Source organism: Petaurus breviceps, unplaced genomic scaffold (genome assembly GCF_028583685.1).
Source record: "Petaurus breviceps papuanus isolate PSGF00001 unplaced genomic scaffold, PetGlider_PUasm1.0 139, whole genome shotgun sequence".
Classification (NCBI taxonomy): domain Eukaryota; kingdom Metazoa; phylum Chordata; class Mammalia; order Diprotodontia; family Petauridae; genus Petaurus; species Petaurus breviceps.
In genome coordinates, this window is record NW_027185697.1 from 12,960,241 (window position 1) to 12,982,446 (window position 22,206).

At 37.7% G+C, this 22,206-nt stretch overlaps 1 protein-coding gene across 1 annotated transcript in view; it reads left to right on the plus strand.

The window, feature by feature from the left end:
- Positions 1-22,206, plus strand: part of ALMS1 (ALMS1 centrosome and basal body associated protein) — a 146,315-nt gene that overhangs the window by 20,187 nt on the left and 103,922 nt on the right. The window contains exon 2 of the mRNA XM_069067353.1: positions 9,478-9,673. Within this exon, the coding sequence (XP_068923454.1) occupies positions 9,478-9,673 (196 nt within the window). The remainder of the gene's footprint in view (positions 1-9,477; positions 9,674-22,206) is intronic.

The window sequence follows — 22,206 nt, forward strand, 5'->3', positions numbered from 1 at the left end:
TTGTTTGCATAATTGAATTAATACCATAATTGTGTACCATATAAGAGAATAAAAAAGGGCATTCTTTATCTTTTGTTTTGATAAGTTGGGTTTTTTTTTGCTTTTTTTTTTTTTGGAGGGGAGAAGGTAGGGCAACTGTGGTTAAAAGTGACTTGCCCAAGGTCACACAGCTAGTTTTTGTGTTAAGTGTCAGAGGCCAAATTTGAACTCAGGTCCTCCTGACTCTAGGGCTGATGCTCTATTCACTGTACCACGTAGTTGTTTTTTAGAAAGGAAGTCTGATCAGTTGGTTAAATGCATACTTCCCCCCCCCCCATTGTTTATTTACTTTTAGTTTTCAACATTCATTTCTACAAGATTTTGAGTTACAAGTTTTCTCCCCATCTTTTCCCTACCCCCACCCCAATATAGCTAGCATACTGAATACCCCTTCCCCCAATCTGTTCTCTCTTATGTCCTCTCCCATCCACCCCAGCTTTCTAGTAGGGTAAGATGGATTTCTTTACCTCAGTGCCTGTGTATCTTATTTCCCAGTTGCATGTAAAAAAAACAAACAATTTTTTTAAACATGTGTAGTTACACAAAACATTTCCATAGTAGTTATATTGTGAAAGACTGACTATATTTCCCCCCATCCTATCCTGCCCCCCACCTATTCTATTTTCTTCTTTGACCCTGTCCCTTTTCAAAAGTGTTTGCTTCTAACTACCCTCTCCCCCAGTCTGCCCTCCCTTCTCTCATCCCCCCTCTGATTCCCTTCCCCCCTACTTTCCTGTAAGGTAAGATACCCAATTGAGTGTGTATATTATTCTCTCCTTAAGTTAAACTCAGTGAGAATTTGACCCTTTCACCTTCCTGCTCTTCCCCTCCATTGTAAGTTTTCTCTTGTCTCTTTTATATGAGATAATTTACCTTATTCTGGCTCTTCCTTTCTCCTTCTCCCAGTATGTTCCTCTCTCACCTTTTAGTTTTATTTTTTAGATATTATCCCTTCATATTCAACTCATCCTGTGCCCTCTGTGTATACCTGTACATATATATATACATATTCACATATATATATTTATATACATATACACTCTCCTATACATACATACATATACACACACACACATATATTCCCTTCAACAATCCTCATGCTAAGAAAAAGTATCATGAGTTATAACTATAATTTTTCCATGTAGGAATGTAAATAGTTCAACTTTAATAAGTTCCTTATGATTTCTTTTTCCTGTTTACCTTCTCGTGCTTCTCTTACTTCTTGTATTTGAAAGTCAAATTTTCTATTCAGCTGTATTTTTTCATCAAGAATACTTGAAAGTCCTGTTTTTCATTGAATGACCTTATTTCCCCTTGAAGCATTATACTCAGTTTTGCTGGGTATAATTCTTGATTTTAATCCTAGCCCCTTTGACCTCTGGAATATCATATTCCAAGCCCTTTGATCCCTTATTGTAGAAGCTGCTAGATCTTGTGTTATCCTAATTGTGTTTCCACAATACTCAAATTGTTTCTTCCTGACTGCTTGTTATGTTTTCTTCTTGACCTGGGAACTCTGGAATTTGGCTATAATATTCCCAGGAGTTTTCTTTTTGGGATCTTTTTCAAGAGGTGATCGGTAAATTTTTTCAATTTCTATTTTGCCCTCTGGTTCTAGAATATCAGGGCAATTTTCCTTGAGAATTTCTTGAAGGATGATTTCTAGGCTCTTCTTTTGATCATGGCTTTCAGGTAGTTCAATAATTTTTAAATTGTCTCCTGGATCTATTTTCCAGGTCAGTGGTTTTTCCCATGAGATATTTCACATTGCCTTCTATTTTTTCATTTGTTTGGATCTGTTTAATAGTATCTTGATTTCTCATAAAGTCATTAGCTTCCATTTACTCCAGTCTGATTTTTTTTTTTTTTTGCTTTTTGGAGGGCACTTGGGATTAAATGACTTGCCCAAGGGCACATGGCTAGTTTTTGTGTTAAGTGCCTGAGGCCAGATTTGAACTCAGGCCCTCCTGACTCCAGGGCCGTTGCTCTATTCGCTATGCCACCTAACTACCCCTCCAATCTAATTTTGAAGGAATTATTCTTTTCAATGAGCTTTTGAAATTCCTTTTCCATCTGGCAGATTCAGCTTTTTAAGGCATTCTTCTCCTCATTGGCTTTTTGGGCCTCTTTTGCCATTTGATTTAGTCTATTTTTTAAAGTGTTTTTTTCTTCAGTTAGGTTGTTGATTTTATTTTCATGATTTTCTTGCATCATTCTCATTTCTCTTCTCAGTTTTTCCTCTACTTCTCTTCCTTGATTTTAAAAATCCCTCTTGAGCTCCTCCATAGCCTGTAATCAGTTCATATTTTTCTTGGAAGCTTTTGATGCAGGAGATTTGACTTGGTTCTCTTCTGATTGCATGTTTTGATCCTTTTTTTTCCTCCAAAAAAGGGTCTGTGGTCTGATTTCTCTTCCTCTGCTTGCTCATCTTGCCAGCCAATGACTTGACTTTTGAGCTGTTTGCCATGGTAGAACTCTGCTTGCAGAGAGGTGAGAGCTGTGTCCCAAATCACTGGGGTTTTCACTGTTGCCAGAGCTATGAGGAGGGCACCTTCTCTACGGCCACCACAAGCTCTGGCACACTGGCCACATACCCTAGGACCACCACCTAAGATTGTGGCCCAGATCCAAGCAGATTGAAGCAAGAGCGATTACCCTCTGAATGGTCACTTGGTCCCCTTACAATCTGCAGGCCAGCAGCTGTGTCTCAGCTGCCTGTCGCTCCAGGGTCAGGGCCTGGACCACTCTTCTCTCTCTCAGTTCCACAGAGTTCCTTAGTGACCTTTTACTTTCTCTTTGGAGTTTATGGGTTGAGAAGTCTGGAAATTTCCACAGCTGCTGGTGATTCCCTCTCCTGAAGTCTATACTGGCTGGTCTGTACCGCTGATTGGGGCCGCCTTGGTTTTCAGCCTCGCAGTTCGACTGTGCTCAGGTCCCATTCTGGTGTGCTAGATTTCATGTTGGCCTGCCAGGCTGTCTTCAGCAGGATGTTTCTCTCTGTCACTTTGTGGGTTCTGTAGCTCTAAAATTTGTTTAGAGTAATTTTTTTTTTTACTGGTATTGGAGGTGGTTGGAGCAGGAGGTGAAGCAAGTTCCTGCTTTTCTCCGCCATCTTCTGCATACTTTTCTTCCATTGGACCTGGTGTTGCGCCCACTTAAAAAAAAATTAGAGTATATTTCCATTTCAGAGTATAGGAATAGATTAGAATGATTGATACTGATTGTTGTACTTCAGTGGGTCTAGCATTTAATACTTTGAAACTTAAGAGTGAAATTTAAGAGTGAGCATAATTACAGTACAGTGTCATGTCACTGTCCAGCTCGATGGGGCTTTAGGGGTCACCTGTCTAGTCTGACCTGTTGAAGGTCTTGTCACTAGACTTGTCTATTAACTCCAAATTTGGGTATTTTTAACTGACTAAAAATCATCATCTATTGCCAATATAATTTAAACTGTACCTTCATGTATATAATATTAGAGAGTATTATTTTCAGACAACTATTTTAAATAATTTTTTAACCCAGCCTGCTAGCCTGTGATAGAATGTTGAGGAAATGTTGAGGAATGTTTTTGTTTAAATTTTTAAATTTATTTTTTATCAAATTTTTTATTAACTTTTAGTTTACATCATTCATTTCCACAAGATTTTGAGTTACAAATTTTCTCCCTGTTTTTCCCCTACCCACCACCCCCAAAATAGCGATCACACTGGATATCCCCTCCTCCAATCTGCTGTCTCCCATATCTTCTCCCATACCCCCTCCAATTTTCCAGTAGGGTATGGTGGATCTCTATGCCCCAGTGCTTGTATATCTTATTTCCCAGTTACATGTAAAATAATATTAATAATAGTGTACATATGTACGTATGTATATATATATATATATATATATATATATATATATATATATATATATATTTAAACATTTGACTTTAAAACTTTGAATTCCAGATTCATTTCCTTCCTCCCTTGTCACCCACCCTTACTGGAAAGATAAGCAATTCAATATAGGTTGTACATGTGTAGCTGTGCAAAACATTTCCATAGTGGATATATTGTAAGAGACTGACTGTATTTCTCTCCGTCCTATCTCACCTCCCACTTGCTCTATTCTCTCTTTTGATCCTGTCCCTTTTCAAAAGTGTGTGCTTCCAACTTCCCTCCCCCCTCAGCCTGCCCTCCCTTCCATCATCACTCCTCTCATCCCTTCCCCCCTACTTTCCTGTAGGGTGAGATACCCTATTTAGTGTGTATGTCATTCCCTCTCTAAGCCAAATTCAATGGGAGTAAGGTTGACCCATTCCTTCTTGCCTTCCTGTTCTTCCCCTCCATTGTAACAGTTTTCCCTTGCCTCTTCTATATGACATAATATACCCCATTCTGTCTCTCCCCATCTCCTCTCATTATATTCCTCTCTCATCTCTTAATTTCACCTTTTAAGTATCATCCCTTCCTGTTAAATTGGTCCTGTGCCCTCTGTCTATGTATACCTGTACACATATATACACACTCACATATGTATTCATATGCCCATATACCTTCCATATATACATTTGTATTCCCTTCAACTATTCTCACACTGAGAAAAGATTCATCAGTTACAATTATGGTTTTTTCCATGTAGGAATGTAAATAGTTCAACTTTGATAAGTGGCTTATGATTTCTTTTCCCTGTTTACTTTCTTATGCTTCTCTTGCTTCTTGTATCTGAATGTCAAATTTTCTATTCAACTCTGATTTTTTCATCAAGAATGCTTGAAAGTCCTCTATTCCACTGAATGATCATATTTCCCCCTGAAACATGATACTCAGTTTTGCTGGGTAGGTGATTCTTGGTTTTAATTCCAGCTCCTTTGACCTCCAGAATATCACATTCCAGGCCCTTCGATCCCTCAGTGTAGAAGCTGCTAGATCCTGTGTTATCTTGATTGTGTTTCCACAGTATTCAAATTGTTTCTTCCTGGCTGCTTGTAATATTTTCTCCTTGATCTGGGAATTCTTGAACCTGGCTATAATATTCCTAGTAGTTTTCTTTTTGGGATCTTTTTCAGGAGGTGATCGATAGATTCTTTCAACTTCTATTTTGCCTTCTGGTTCTAAAACATCAGGGCAGTTTTCCTTGAGAATTTCTTGAAGGATGATTTCTAGGTTCTTTTTTTGATCATGGCTTTCAGGTAGTCCAATAATTTTTAAAGTATCTCTCCTGGATCTCTTTTCCAGGTCAGTGGTTTTTCCCACGAGATATTTCACAATGCCTTCTATTCTTTCATTTGTTTGGATCTGTTTAATAGTATCTTGATTTCTCATAAAGTCACTAGCTTCCATTTGCTCCAATCTAATTCTGAAGGAATGATTCTCTTCAGTGAGCTTTTGAAATTCTTTTTCCATTTGGCAGATTTAGCTTTTTAAGGCATTCTTCTCATTGCCTTTTTGAGCCTCTTTTACCATTCGAGTTAGTCTGTTTTTTAAGATACTATTTTTTTCAGTCAGGTTTGTTGACTCTCATTTCATAATTTTCTTGCATCGTTATCATTTTTCTTCCCAAATTTTCCTCCACTTCTTTTATTTGGTTTTCAAAATCCTTCTTAAGGTCCTCTATGGCCTGAAACCAGCTTGTATTTTTCTTGGAAGCTTTTGGTGCAGGAGTTCTGACGTCACCATCTTCCTCCTGTTCCATGCTTTGATCCTTTTGGTCCCCAAAATAGGAGTGTAAAGTTGGGGTGCTCTGCTTGCTTTGCTTCCTCTGCCTGCTCTCGTTGCCATTCAGTTACTTGACTTTTGAGCTTTTTGACACAGTAGGACTCTGCTACTCGACAGGGGAGCTTTGCTCCAAATTGCTTGGGTTTTCTCAGCTGCTGAAGGAATTAGTTGGGTGCCCTCTCTGAAGCCTCCACGTGCTCTGTCAAACTGGGCACACACCCCATGACCTCCACCGTAGACAGTGATCCAGATCCAAGTAGGTTAAAGCAAGAGCAGTTACCCCTTAGACTGGTAGCTTGCTCCCCCTACAATCTGCAGTTCATGAGCTGAAACTGCCACATGGCAGCTGCTGCACGGTGCCTCAGCTGCTTCTCCCTCCAGGTGATAAAGGCTGGACCGCACTTCCAAACCACTGGATCCCAAAGTCCACACTACACTGACCTCTCACTTTGTCTTTAGCATCTATATGTTGATAATTCTGGAAACCTCTACAGCTGCTGGTGATCTGAAGTCCCTCCAGCCAGTGGCTGGTCAGTCTGCCCTCAGGCTAAGACCTCTGGCTCTAGTGGGGCTGGGCTGGGCTCCCAGACTGTTGTGCTGGCCACTTCCTGCCAGCCTGCTGGCCTGTCCTCAGTGGGAGGTTAGCTTCTCTGTGTCATTTTGTGGGTTCTGAGGAATATTGGTTTAAGAAAAGGGGGAAAATGAATGGATTCAGGAAACCATAGATCTGTGAACTTGATGTCCATCATTAGTGAAATTAATTTGATTATTTGACAGTTGGTTTGCATGCACTTAGAAAGGGAAGTGGTGATCCTTAGGAGCCATATTCTGCTAAATAAGAAAAAGTCACGCCTATTCCACCTTGTTTAATTTTTTTTAAAATAGGGCTATTAGATCAAGAAAATGCAGTAGACAAACTATATCTGGGTTTCAGCAAGGCCTTTCCCAAGTCATTGCTCCTGGAGAACCGTGGGCTTGGCAGTTGTGAAGTAAGATCAGTCCATGGGTGGATAAAGTCCTGTGCGGAGGATTGTGAGCTCTCTGCCTGGGTTCTTGCATGCCGGGTATTGAAGCCCTGGCTGAAACTTCTGGCCTCCTGACTGTCATCATCAGTTACATGACCTAGGATGCTTGCTTATCCCATCCTCCAGTAACACAAGGAAGGAGAATTAATGTATTTGGTCACTGCCCAAGGATAAGTAAAAGGAACCAGTGGAGTAATGGATGCCAAAGACTAAGTGTGAAGGCTTCGATTAGGTTAATGGGCAGGATGTGCTGACTAATGCCTGCTTGGCTTTGTTGTTGAGTCTTCTATCTGACTCTGCACCACCTAGCTGCTATGGCAGATGACTTTGAAGAAAAGGAATTCATTTTTTTCCCACCCATTTTACTCCTTGTTATTTTTTGGGATCATTGTTTTTCTCTTTCATGATCATATGACTTGTCTGAAAAGTCTAGGCCCAGAGAGACCTAAGAATTAATGATGGAGCCCAACCTGGAGCTGTAGACCATTATTGTTCAGGCTTCTGAACTCTAGCATACATTGAATATTGAGATTCAGTCCTCAGTTTGTTTTGATACCTCATAATAAGATTGACAATTCTTTTCCAGTTGGGATTATTTCATTCATTGTCTTTATGTTCCCAAGGCCTCAGATAGTGCCTGTCACATGCTAGGCCATTAATAGGACCTGGTTGAGTATTTGATAGCCAAAATCTGTAGTGTACTTGACTTGTTGGAAGAAGCTCATTCTCGAAACAGACCTGGAGAGAGGCAAATGAGGTAACTGTCCAAAAAGTGGTTTGCAAACTCTAAAACACTTTTTAAATTAGCTCAAGTAGAGTAATAGCCCCTTGGGGGCAGGGACCATTTCCTTTTGTCTTGAGTTAAAATGGACAAATAGCAGCTGCTACTATCACCAATATTTCATAGTCCAGGAAAATGAATTTTAGACAGCATCAATGACAGGGGCAGCCCACAATCATGTAGCTAGTAACGTGAGGTTTTCTGTTCTTTCTTTTAAGTGTTCCTTACTGACTATTAATAAAATATTTTTAAGCTTGTTTACTTTATGGTAAAAATTCTGTTTCTCAAGTTTTGTTACTACTAATAAGAGGCATCTGGTATAGTAGACAAAGACCTGGGCTTCTAAGCGGAACCTTTGGGTCCATCACCTGCCTATTCTAGTTATTTACCTTGCACACATTGCTTAACCCCTAAGTCAGACAAGGGTTTTGGTGGAGGGAGTTCCCTTCCTGGAAGGATCTCACCCAAACACCAAAATGACACTTCCTTCATATGTGTAATAGTGTATTGGTTAAAAAGTTACAAATAATGAATTTAGAGAGCCAGCAAGAATTAAACTTCTGTTTGGCATTAGAAAAAAAAAGCAGTCACTACCCTCTGGGAAGTTGGAATCTAGAGAGGGGAATAAGATGTGCACATAGATAAAAAGCTCTTGTGCAGATTAGAACTTGATTAGAATACATTGGAGAGGAGGAGGTGCTGTAATGCACATGAGAGGTTAGGAAGAGAGTTCTTCCTGAGGAGAGCCAGGGTTGGCCTGGAGAGACATCCTTGCCAAGAAGGGGTAAGATTTCTAGTTAGTAGGGTCTGAATTAAAGGATATTTCTATAATACTGATATCAGGAAGCATTAATTCAAAGCTAAAATGTAACTATGAAACAGTCATCATAGTTTCTATGTGATGAGGTCATCCTTTGTAGCTAATATAGACTCGTAATAATAAACAGCTTACTAGAAATCTGTTCATTAAGAAATACTTTTCCATTGGCTTTTAGTTTTAACATATGGTCTCTCTTAGCATTGTGGCTACTTGGCACCATAGTGGACTTCAGGTTCTACTTAACCAGTCTGCTAGAGATAGAACAGGTGAAAAGAAGTATTTACAGCCAAGTCAGAGAAAGGAAGCATCCCCCTTAAATCGCATGTCCCTTTTCCCTTCTTAATTTCAGGCTCTTTTGATGTGGTTAATTGTGAGGCAGCTCCTGGTATTATTTGAGAAGTTTCTGGAATTATATGAAATGTGAAGTGTTTTGGGATATTGAATTTTAACTATTCTTTAATAGCAAGAAAAAGGAGTAATAAAAAGAGGTCATTTTTTTTTTAAACTATCACTTTTGCTTGAATGTAAGTGGCATACATTGATCAGCTTTAACCATAGGGCAAATCCATTGGTTTCTTAGGTCAGGGACCAGAGAAAGCATCTGTCATGGAAAATTAGTTATGACCCAGGTCACCAAAACACTTTGCCATGGACATATCAATGTATGTGTGTATATGTATATGTATATGTATATGTATATGTATATGTGTAAATGTGTATGTGTGTATGTAGAGACAGATAGAAATAGCAATGCTTTAACCATATTCTACAGATCCTTTTTTGATAATTTTATTGTAATGAAATTTTACCTCTAGGACCTAATCTGTGTAACCCTTTGTCAAGTAGAACAGAAATAGCTATTTGTCTAAACTGGGTAGGAGAGGAGTCTAATAGGGAAAGTGGGACCTGAAGGAGAGGGAGAATTATGGTGGACATATAAAATTATAGTAACAGATCACTTTTCCTAAATCTTGATGGTAGTTGAACTAGAAAAGGTAAGTATTCAGGTATTGTACAGGGGAATATATGGATGGCTTTATTTGCAATCTTGTATCATGATGTATATTCAGTTAATAATTTAGTGCTTTTCCCTTTTATACTCTATTTTAGGGAATGGAATCTTGGCAGTCCTTTAATGTAGAAGTGGATAATTCCCACAGCGTGCTTGCATCTGCAACCAGGCTTAATACAAGAAGGGAAGAAAGTGATCTGTCTGAATTCCCATCTGTGGAGGAGGGGTTACTGACTACATTGGAAGAAGATGGAAAGGACCATACTGGAGAGCCTGCATGTTCCCCACTGTTAGGTAATTCTCATGTAATAATAATGGTTGATGATAATGGTGATGACAATTATAGTAACGATGAAGATTCACATTTTTGTAGAGCATGTTTTACTTTTTAAAACACTTTCATATATATTCCCTTTAGAAAATAAATTTGGTTGACTAACTTCCTCTGCATCCCTTTAAATACAAATATTGCAAACTATTAAGCAAAACAGTAGGGAGGATTCTGAATGATTACATATGCAAGCATACCCTTCTCTTAGGAGACTGGAAGAAACTACACAATCAGTTATTATAACAGAATATGAATGGGATGAACTCACCCATAAAATGGAAGATGATAATACAATGGATTAGAAAGCAGAATCCAACCACGTATTTTACATTAGAAACACATTTTAAAGATTCACACAGAAAAGAAACATACATAAAGAGTGATAGAGTTAAAATAAGGAGCTGTTATGCTTAAGTTGAAAAAAAGGACTTAAATGCTCTGATCAATCTAGTGATTCACCATGATTCCAGAAGTCTTAGATGAAGTACACTGCCCCCTCCTGACAGAATGGAGCTGGACTCAGGTTATAGAATGAAATATACAGTTTTGGACATGGTCTGTGTGAGAATTGGTTTTGCTTGACTATGCATATATGTTAAAAGAATTTTGTTTTCCTTTTTTTTAATGTGGGAGGAAGAGAAAATCAATGCTTGTTAATTGACAAAAAGTAAAAGGTTGCATTAAAAATGAGAGGAAGGCCATCTGCTTTAATAGCTGGGAACATTTTTTCTTGTGATTGTTGTTTGGCTTTCTTCTTTTGAGAACTGCCTATTCATATCCTTTGTGACCATATCTTTTTAAAACCTAGATTGTTTAACTTTTTCTTTCTTACTGTAATTGTTTCTCCTTTTTATCTTCAGAATTTCATTATTTTAGAGTTTCCTATCCTTTTTTGTTTTGTTTTGTGTTTTTGGTAGGGGAAAGGTATGGCAGTTTGGGTTAAGTGACGTCACTTGGCCAGTTTTGTGTTACGTGTCTGATGCTGAATTTGAACTCAGGTCCTTCTGACTCCAGGGCCAATGCTCTATTCACTGTGCCACCTAGCCGCCCCCTTTCCTATCCTTCTTGGCTATCTTCTGCTATAGAATTTGAGTCCACAGGATCCTATGTTTTTTCTCTTTTGAACTATTCTTCTTAAAATCCCTTTTATATATAAAGTCAGACTTTGTCTGGCCTTTTTCTCCTCTGTCATAAATTCTAGGAAGGAGGAGTCTCTTTTCTTCTTCCTCTCCTTTCCCAGGGTTTTCCTTTATTTTGATTTCAGCAACTAGTGCCTCCCCATTGGTGAGAATCAGATCCAGAATAGAATTTTCCGTTGCTGGTTCTTCCATTTTTTAAATGATGAAATTACTATTAAGGTTAGTTGCATTGTTTTTGGCACAGAGAAAGCTTCAGTAGTTTTCTGGATTATTGAAGGCCCCTATCGATTTGTTATACTTGTAATTTGTTTCCTGAACTCACCTATTTTTTTTTTTCCTGTTCAGGTGGTCTCTCATACAATAAACAAAAAAAATTACACTATAGGATTATTGTGATTATGCGTTGGTGCTTTTCCATTTAACAGGAGAAACTGAGACATTTTAAACCTTTTCAAGTCAGTAGACAAATAGGAAGACTCAGGTTCCTAAAACTAATCAATTACTCACAGGTTCCTGGGCTTTCAGTTCTAGGTATTAGATGCCATGTCATGCGTCACTGATCTTTGAGGCGTGCTTATCCAAGTTGCAGGTTTTATTTTCTTATTACCTAAATTGCAATCCAAACAGCTACTACTCGTGTTTTCCCCGTTTTAAATATTCTTAAAATTTATTCCTCTTGGAAAATAGACAAAAAACCTTAAATTTTTACATCCTTTAATTTGAGGAGCTGATTATTTCCCTTCTTGAGCTGTTGAATGATGTCTAGATTTTGTTGGACTATTGAATTTCATTGATGGATGGAGGAAGATAAACACATTATTTGTTTCTCAATTTTTAAGTTGTTTCTATATTTTATGAAGAAGGTACTTCATGACTCTAAATAATTGGACTCAAATTATTTCGTTTCATCATTGACTACATTGCTTAAATAGTTCTTATTTTTAACTACAATAGATAACTGAATATAACATTCACTTTGAATAATTTTAGTCAGAAATGCATACTTTTTTCGAAACTTTGATGGGGCCTTTTATTTGTAAATTACATTTTATATTGTCATGGAATTTTAACTTTCTTGAGTGCTTGTCTCTTGAAAAGAGAGCAAGAACAAATTCAAAAGCAGATTTAAAGCCAGAATTCAGAAATGAAAGACAAAAATAATTTCATTTCTAAAGAAAGTCAGAATTTAAACTTTAGAATATTAAGAGGTACCTGTTTTTTTTCATTCTAAAGAAAAAAATCACTTGTCATCTAAGATGGATTGACTGATGGCAGGATACAGACTGATAATAAGACATGTGTTTTAAACAGGGCTCATTTAAAAGGTGTTTTAGAGTTTGCAAACCACTTGATGGACAGTTACTTCATTTGCCTCTCTCCAGGTCTGTTTTGAGAATGAGCTTTTTCCATCAAGTCAAGTACACTACAGATTTTGGCTATCAAAAACTCACCCAGGTCTTATGAATGGCCTAGCATGTGACAGGCACTATCTGAGGGCTTCTACTCATGGCAGTGAGTTTATCTTCTTGGTATATGGTGAATTTAAAGTGTCTCCTGGACATCCAGTTTGAGATGACTGAAAGGCAGTTGGAAGTATTTGATGGGGGTTTAGCAGAGAGGTTAGGGCTGCAAAAGTAGATTTTGTTTATTAAATCTCTGGGAGCTGATGAGATCCCCAAGTGAGAAAGTAGAGATCAAAAAGAGAAGGGGGCCCAAGACAGGGCCTTGGGGGACACTCATAGATAGTGGGAGTGATGTGGATTAAGAACCAGCAAGAGACCGAAAAGGAGTTGGACATATTGGGAGAAAACCAGGGGAGTGGTGCCTTACTAAAACCTAGAGAGGAGAGAGTATCCAAGAGGAAAGTATAATCAGCAGTGTCAGAAGCTGCAGAGGGATCCAGGAGGATCTGGATGGAGAAAAGGCCATGAGATTTGGCAACTAAGAGCTCATTGGAAATTTTTAGAGGGCAGTTACAGGTGAATGATGAAGTCAGAAACCACATTGCAGAGGATTCATAAGAGAATGAGTGGAGAGGAATTGGAGTCACCTACTGTTTGTAGACAGGCTTCTCTGGAAATTTAGCTGAGAAGGGGAGCAGAGATCTAGGATGTTATCTAGAGGGATGTGAGGGGGTTTTAAGGATGCAGGAGATATGTGGTTGTTTGTGGGCAACAGAGGGGGATGATAGAAGGGGCAGTGTGTTGGAAGGGATGAGATCAAGAGTAAATGGACAGAAGGAAGGGGCATCTCTTCAGTGAAATAGGTGAAGAAGGAGAACGTAGTGGTAGAAGGTGTCTGAGTGATGTGAAATGAGAAGAGGGTACTTGTGTTTTGAGACATGAAATCCTATATTTATTTTTTAATTTTAATTTAATTTTTTTAAAAGCAATTGGGGTTAAGTAACTTGCCCAAGGTTACACGCCAGTTTTTTTGTGTGGGTGTTAAGTATCTGAAGCTGGAACCGATCTGGGGTCCTCCTGACTCTGGGGCTGGCACTCTTACTCACTGGGCGCCACCTAGCCGCCCCGAAATCCTATATTTATGAGAGTAGAATCTTCAAAAATATTTTTATTAAATTAAAAAAAAATTATCTACATTTGTTTGTTCTCCCCCCAAAGAAAAACACACCCATTGTAACAAATTTACATATTAGCCATGTTCCAAGAAAAAGAAAGAGGAAAAAATTATGCCTGAACCTGCCCTCTTTTTGGGGTAAAGCCCAAGTAGTGATATTGCTGGGTCATAGGTATGCACAGTTTATTAGCTTTTGGGGCATAGTTCCAAATTATTTTCCAGAATGGTTAGACTAATTCACAGCTCTGCCAATAGTGCATTAGTGCTTCTGTCTGCTTTCCCACATCCCCTCCAGCAGTGCTGTTTCTCTGTTATATCATCTTAGCCAATCTGATGGGATTAAGGTGCCTCAAAGTTGTTTTAATTTGTATTCTCTAATTATTAGTGATTTAGGGCATTTTTTTCTTTGTTTATTAATAGTATTGATTTTTTTTTTCCTTTGTAAACTACTTATTCGTATCTTTGGAACATTTACCAATTGGACAATGGCTCATATTCTTGTAAATTTGACTTCCTTCTATATATATTTTAGAAATGAGATGTGTATCAGAGAAATTTGCTGTAAGATTTTTTTTAACCAGTTGTAATGTAATGCCAAGGAAAGGCAACTTCCCAAGGTTCAGAATACCAGCATAGGTGCTCTCCATTTTATTCAGTGACAAATTAAGAACAGAGAAGATCAAAACATGACATCATTCAAAATACAGCATTTACTAAGTGTGATTAAATAATCTCCAAGTACTACCCCACCCCAGGACCTTCCATTCATTCAATCAATTACAAAGTCTTTGTTCTAAATACTTCTCCACCCCTAGGCTGTACCTTCATTTAGTCCACCACAAAGCCCCTCTTCTCAAATGGAGATTAGTTTCCAATCTAAGTAAAGTACATTCATTTGTTCAATCATAGAACACAAAAAGGTCAAAAGTTCCCCACCCCTGGATCACAATTGAATCTACCCCAGAGTTACATCAAGTTTAAGCACAGCACTTAATACCCAAATGGAGGTCTTTTCTTCATCTTGACAAGAGGCAAGTTCTCAGCAATCTTAGTTCCTGGGGAGACAAAGCTTAGCAAGGCCACAAGATTCATTGCCAGTCTCTTCATTAATTCATCCTCTGTCTGAAGAACAGTCCTAGGACCCTTGAAAACATTAGCAAAACCCTCTCCCAGGATTTTTGTAAACATAGAACAAGAAAATCCTTCTTCAGGGCTTCTGAACCAACATAAAGGTTCCCAGACCCCTGCAACAACAGCACTGTCCTTCACCAGTGGACAGTATTCACTCTCTGTCTGCAGGACAGTCTCAGGTACTCTGAACCAACAGCCAGGTTCCAGGACTTCTTCAACAGGACTGTCTTTCACTAGTGGACAAATCTGGCAAAACAACATCAAAACAGACAAAGTACCAGCATAACAGCCATGTCTCCTCAGTCCTTGGCAGCTCTGGGTGGCAGGTCTCAAAAGTCCTGGACAATCCAAACTGGCCCTCAGCAATCCTCTCAGTCTCTCTCTCTGCCTCCACGAGGTGCTGCTTCCAAAAAGTTCTTCTGCCTCTCTCTTGTCTCTCCAAATCTACGTCACCAGCTCCTCCCAGTTCGTGTCTCTCTTTTCACATCAACAAGCCCACCCCACAGGTGGGATTAACAAGCTCTGGGTTTTAACACAATCAATTTGAAAACCAAGCCAATGGGGGGGGGGTGTGCGGTGCCGGAATCTTTAAATTCCATTAGTATTACAGAGACCCAACAGAAAAGGGAGCAGGGGGCAGTGAGATCTAACAAGGCCACAACATAGGAACTTTGGAAGAAGGACTCCAAATGGTTACTTTAGAAGCTTTAATTCCATAAGGAAGGAATGCTAAAGAAGACTATGTGGCCCATGGATAAAAAAAAGTGTCGATAGACAGAAAAGGAGAGAAAGGAGAGAACAAGGTAAAGACATTCTTGGAAGACTAAGGTGTGGAAAGGAAAGTTGGAAGGCAAGAGCAAGGGCAATTTTACTGGAACACTGAGAGAAAGAAAAGAAGAATTAGATAATTAGATTGAAAAAGGAACTTAATGTTAAGTAAAATGACAAGACTAGGAAAAGAGCTAACAGAAGATTGAGAGTGAAGGGAAGTGAACTGTCGAGGGCAGGGTTGTCTCAAAGTAGATGAGCAAAAGTAACCAAAGAAAGAAAATACCTTTTAAATGCTTTTTTTTTTTATACAGAGGAGGAAAAAAAAAAACCCTGATTAAGAGAACCAACAATATCAAAACCAAATGGAGGAAAATGTGAACCTCAGTGGTGCCACAAGCCATAGCATGCTGGAGGAGATGGCTGGAATGAGGAATAGTTCAGACCTGGTCTGAGACACTTACTAGCTAAGGGGACCTAAGCAAGTCACTTTGCCTCTGCCTGCCTTGGGTTCTTGAGCTGTTAAGTGGGGACAATAATTGAACCTACATCTCAGCCTTGTTGTGAGGGTGAAATAATACAATATTTGTAAAGCACTTTGCAAACCAAAATTCGTGCTGTGTAAAGGTTAGTTATAATAATGATCATGGTAATGATGAATACATTAAACAGTTCAATAAAAGGAGTGACAGATTGGATAAGAAAATAAAACCTCACAATCTTTTGCGTACAAGAAATGCTCCTAAAAAACAAAAACACAATATAAGAATGATGAGCTAAAAAAAATTTATGTGCATCAAGTGAATGCAAAAAAGTAGCAGTTGAAATCTTGCTATCAAAGCAAAACCAAAAATTCACAACATAAAAAAAAAGATGAAGTTTTGCTGACAAGAACTATAGACGCCAAAGTAGTATTAAATTGATATGCTCCAAATGCCTTGGTATCTAAATTCATGAAGGGAAAATTGATTGAATTATAAGAAGATATAATAATACAATTATGGCAAGAGATTTTAATGTCCTTTGTTCAGTTTTGTTCAGATCTAGCAGATAAACAAAAGGAAAAATATAGAATTAAAGAAATTGCTAGAGAAATGGGATGATTGCTAAAAAAATACACATTTTTCAGAACCACATGGAAGGTTTACAAAAATTGACCATGTATTAAGGCACAGAAATACTGTAAATGTAAAAATGGAGAAGTAGCAAATACGTCCTTTTATGAACTTTATGCAGTAAAAATAATGAACAGTTCAGGGAGTACCAACAAAAGTAAAAAACTAAAATGGAGACTTAGTGAAGTTTAAAATAATGAATGGGTCAAAGAACAAATCATAGAAATAATTATATGAAAGGAAGTAGTAGTAAAGGAAACATGCCACAATTACCCTAATAGAGATAAAACAGTACTAAAGGGAAAAGATTATCTCCCAAAACAAACATACATTAACAAAATAGAAAAGGAAAATATTCATGAACTGAATATGCATTTAAAAAAATTAGCCAACAAATCCGTAATAAGGTGATACTAAAAATCAGAGGAGAAATAGATAAATTGAACCTCCCCCCCCAACCTATAGAAATGATAGAACCAAAAGTTGTTTCTTTGAAAAGCCTAACAATTGCTTAACAGTTCATAAACCTAATTAAAAGGAAGAGGGCAGAAAATAAAATAGAGGAATACCGTCAAACATAAAATACCCAAACCAACAGATGACCAAATAAGGATCTTAAATAATCAGATTTCAGAAAAGGAAGTAGAATTAGCTAAAAAGGAATTACCAAAGGAGAGAGGGAATCATCCGGTCCTAATGGTGATTTTAAAATATTATTATATAGTATATACTGTAATAATGACTGGATAATTCTCATGAACTTTTAAAAGAATAATTAATACTGTACCAATTGAGAAAGAAGACATCCTACAAGATTCCTTTATGAATAAAAAGTAACCTTAATATCCAGTTAAGGATAAAGCAAGTAAGGAGAACTCTAGACCTATCTCATTAATGAATATTCATCCAAAAATTTTAAATAAAATCCTGTCGAGCAGACTACCCCAAGAAATACTTCATTATGACCAAGTTGGATTTATACCCAGGGCTGTAAGGAGGGTTCAATATCAAGAAAACAGCGTAATCATATTAAAAATAAGCAAAATCACATGATTAATCTTAGTAGATGCAGAAAAGTCCTTTGGCAAAGTACAAAGCCCTCTGTATTCTACAACTCTTGATAAGTAGAGGCATAGAGCGACTTTTTGTTGAGATCATAAAAAGTTTCCTTCTAAAACTAAAAAGCAAGCACCATATGCAATGGAAGTATACTAGAAGTGTTTTGATAAATACAGGAATAAAACAGTTATTTTTCCCGTTATTGTCTGATATAGCTCTAGAAGTGTTAGCATTAGAAAGAAGATGAGAAAGAAATTAAAGGCATAAAGGTAAGTAAAGAGGAGATAAAACTATCTCAGTTTGTTGATCATTTAGTTAGACAATCCTAGGGAATCAGCAACGATAATGAGACCAGAGTTCTAAGCTATTAACCCTTAAAAAGCAATAGCATTTCTATATAATAATAACAAAATTCAAGGGGCAGTAATAGAAAGGGAAATTCTATTCTAAATAACTACACAATGCATCAGATATGTGAAGATCATTCTACCATAGCCCACGAGACTTGCATGGATTCAGTCACAAAGTATACAACTCACACAGCTGTAGGAGCATTCAGTCCTCATGACTTTTGACCTGCCAGTATAATAAAAATGGTGATACTACCAGAAATTATAGTTTTAATGCTATACCAGTCAAACTGTCAAAGGAATACTTCATAAAACAATGAAATAATAATAACATTCATTTTGAGAAACAAAAGATAATAGAATATCAAAGGAGAGAGTGAAAATAGGTGGGGAGGAAGGGGGAATAGCACTTTGAGGCTTCAAACTGTTTTTTAAAGTGGCAGTCCTCAAAACCATGAGTTGATGGTTAAAAAAATAGAGAAGTAGATCAGTGAAGGCCACAGAACGGTGATTGCAGCTTCTGGGGTTGGTGCATACCTCAATTCTCTTCTTTCACTGCTTTTCTCTCCCTTGTTGACCCCACCTTTTGTGGAAGAGTAGTTAGGTGACCAAAGTCCAGTGACTGTGGGCTTTTGTTCTTCAGATGTGTACTCCATGGATATTCCAAATAGCAGTTAATCTCACATTTCTGATAAGGTGATGATGTGAGAGGATGCAGAGAAGCTGTTTATCCATTTTTTTTTTCCAGAGCTCATTTTCATTCATAGTATCATTTTTTACTCTCTAATCTTATCTCTTCTGGCCATTCTTATACCTGAGTTATTACCTCCTAGGCTTCTCTTAGCCTGTAATATTTTTTACTTTGTTGAGTGCTGTCTTTTGTTCCCTCACATCGGAGGGATTCCCTTGGGCACTGTTTGAGGTTAACTGTAGACTCTGTCTGGATAGGCCACTTTCTGGAGGAAGTAATGGAGAAATGTAAAGATAAGTGAGTATCTCCATCCCTTAAAATATATTGAGCAAATTGAAACTTTCATTCAGAGCTGACTGACTAAGAGGACTCAAAGTTTAGCCGTTGATATAACTCTTTTGTTGCCTTGAGGACAAAGCACTGTGTGGAGCTCCAGTCACTCTCTGATGCTTGACAGATCATAATAGGCAACTCGGGCCTGAGCTTTACTCAGCTAATTCACCTTGGAGTGTTCCCCATGCATCCTTGTTGAATATCCTCCTTCTGCTATGGCCAAAAGTCTACTTTTGTTAAACGTGTAGTGGTCCACGAGAATCTCCTGTCGGCTCAGTATGGACCCTAAACCAACAGAGGCCTGCCCTGAATAAGACCCACTTCTGAACAGCTGTACAGTTGGCTAGGTTGGCAGGATTGGAACAGAATGATTTCATTGAATTGGAAGAATGGACAGTGCAGTGGAAAGGATAGAGTCAGAATTAAGGTTAGAGTTGCATATTGTGAAGAAGTCTCTTCTTTCTCCATGTGCCTGTTTCCTCCACCCCATCCCCATTAAAGAGTAAAATGCCTGCTGTTTAGGCAGAGATGGATGTGAGTTTTTTGGAATTGTACCTTGAAGATGAGTGTCTTTTAGGTCCATTATTTGTGCTATTTCTGGTCCGTCCACTTTGGTAATTTAAGCCTTCTCTAACTACTACTAGATGATTTCCTTAAAACCCATTTTACCTTCAAAGCAGCTTTCAGTTCAGTTGTTTTCAGTCATGTCTGACTCTTTGTGACCTCATTTAGGGTTTTCTTAGCAAAGATACTAGAGTGCCATTTCTTTCTCTAGCTCATTTTGTAAATGAGGAAACTGAATTAAACAGGGTTTAGTGACTTGCCCAGGGTCACACAGCTAGTAATTATCTAAAGCCAGATATGAACTCCGGAAAATGAGTGATCCTCACAGCAGGCCTGGTGCTCTGCATACTATGATAACTAGCTGCCTAATTAACTGAAGTAATCAAAAACTTATTCCATCTCTTCTGAATGTTACCATAATAACTTTAGGGAGGAGTCTTTCTGGACAGGAGAAAGAGGGTCTTCAAGGGTAGGTTAGAAACTGGTTATGTCTTTGGCAAATGGAGGAAAAGGATTTAATGTAGGGCATTGTTTTGGAATTGAAAGTTTCTCATTCAGATAAGTCCAAAGGCTTCAGACTGGAATATTAAGAAAAATACTTTCTTAATATTTTTAAAAGAGGGATCCTTGTACACAAAATAGATGGGAAGTTTATGTTAAAAATATTTAAAAGCATGGGAATAAATGAATAATCCCTTAACATAGTTAGTAGTATCTCTCTAAATACATGAACAAGCATTATATGTAATAGAAAAATGAAATAGAGGCCTTTCCAATAAGACAAGAGTTAAAACAAGAACTTCTCATCCATGTCCATGGTTGTCACTATTACTTGATGATGTTCTAGAAATGCTAGCTTTAGGAATTAGACAAGATAATAAAACAGAAGGAACAAATATGAGCAAAGAGGAAAAAATTTATTGGTTTTTTTTCCCAGATGGAATGGATCTCAGAGAACTCTAGAGATTTAACTATAAATTAGTCAAAACAGTAGCTTCATTAAAATAGGAGGATATGAAATAAGCACATAGAAATCACACCTTTTTCTATATATTACCAATAAAAGGGAACAGGTAGAGGTAGAAAAAGAAATTCCTTTCAAAATAACAATAGATTGTATAAAATAATTGAAAAGTGACATCAGAATCCATTCTGTGTCTACCATGTGCCAAGCACTAGCCCCTGCCTGCTGGGCTGCCTTCAGCAGGAGACTTGTTTCTCTCCATCTCTTTGTGGGTTCTGCAGCTCTAACATTTGTTTAGTCATATTTTACCAGCATTGGAGGTGGTTGGAGCGGGAGTTCAATCAGGGTCCTGCTTTTACTCCGCCATCTTGGCTCTGCCCCCTTCATTTTTTAAAAGTGAAATATGAGGGAAGGTTCTCAGTTGAGGGGGTGAGGGCGGGAGAGCCACAGGATCTTTGAGGAGGCTAAAAAGTTTTGGAATGTACTGTGGTGAGTGGGATAATGAGTTGAGTACATAGGTATAAAAGGATTGCTTTACCACAGTGAAAGCCCAGTTGAGCTTATATAACACAAATTTATAGTAGATTCAGGCAGTACTATTTCATGATTTTCTCTACCTTTATTCAGTAACCTGTGAGTAGGTGTGAAGGCAGTGATGATGAGAGTAATCCATGGGTGAGGTTTGGCAAGGCTAAAATGTCAATAGATAGGATAGGTGGTTGGACTATGCAGATAGAATAAAATTGACAGTACTGCCCAAATAATTCATTGATTCAGTGCCATACCAGTGAAATGACCAAAGAGATACTTTATAGAACCAGAAAAAAAAGCAATAAAATAAAAAAATGGTAGGAAAAGGGGCATGGCTATAATAGACTTAAAATTTTACTACAAAGCAGTAATTGGTTAAAATTTTATGGTATTTATTAAAAATAGAAAAGTTGATCAATGAAATGAATTAGGTCCACAAGAACCAGAGGCAAAGTTGATCAGTGGAATGAATTAGGTCCACAAGAACCAGAGGAAAAGTTGATCAGTGGAATGAATTAGGTCCACAAGAACCAGAGGCAAAGGTGATCAGTGGAATGAATTAGGTCCACAAGAACCAGAGGCAATCAAACATAATTTTTGATATACCCAAGAATTCCAACTATCGGAGGAAGGATGTACTTTATGACAAAAATGATTTGGAAGATTAGAACAGGCTGGCAGTAATTTTGTTTAAACCAGCACCTCCTACCTTGCATCATGATAAGTTCCAAAAAAGATGTAAGACCTAGATATAAAAGATCCTATCTAAACAGATTTGAAGAGCCATCAAGGAGATAAGTTTCACAGCTATGAATAGGGCTAAGTTCTTGACCAAACAAGGAATAGTAAGGAACACAAAAGACAAGGCACAGATAGTTTTGATTACTTAAGAGTTTTCAGAGTTTTTGCACATAGAAATAAGTACATTGAGAACTAGAAAGGAAAAAGTTAACTATGAAAAAAGATGTGTAGCACATTTCCCTGTTACTTTAGATATAGGAAATTGATTAAAGTATGTAAGAAACAGTGTCATCCCCTCTTATATAAATGATCAAGACATATGAACAAAGAAATTTTCAAGAGTAGCATTCTAATCCAACAACCATATGAAAAATGCTCTATATTACTAATAATAAGTAAAAAGCAGTTTTGAGTTTCTGCCTCTTTCAGATTGGGAAAATGACAAATGATTAAGAGGAGATAGGGAAGATCGGTACTGTCATATCCTATGTTCATGGAGTTGTGAGTTGGGCCAGTCATTCTGGAAAGTAGGA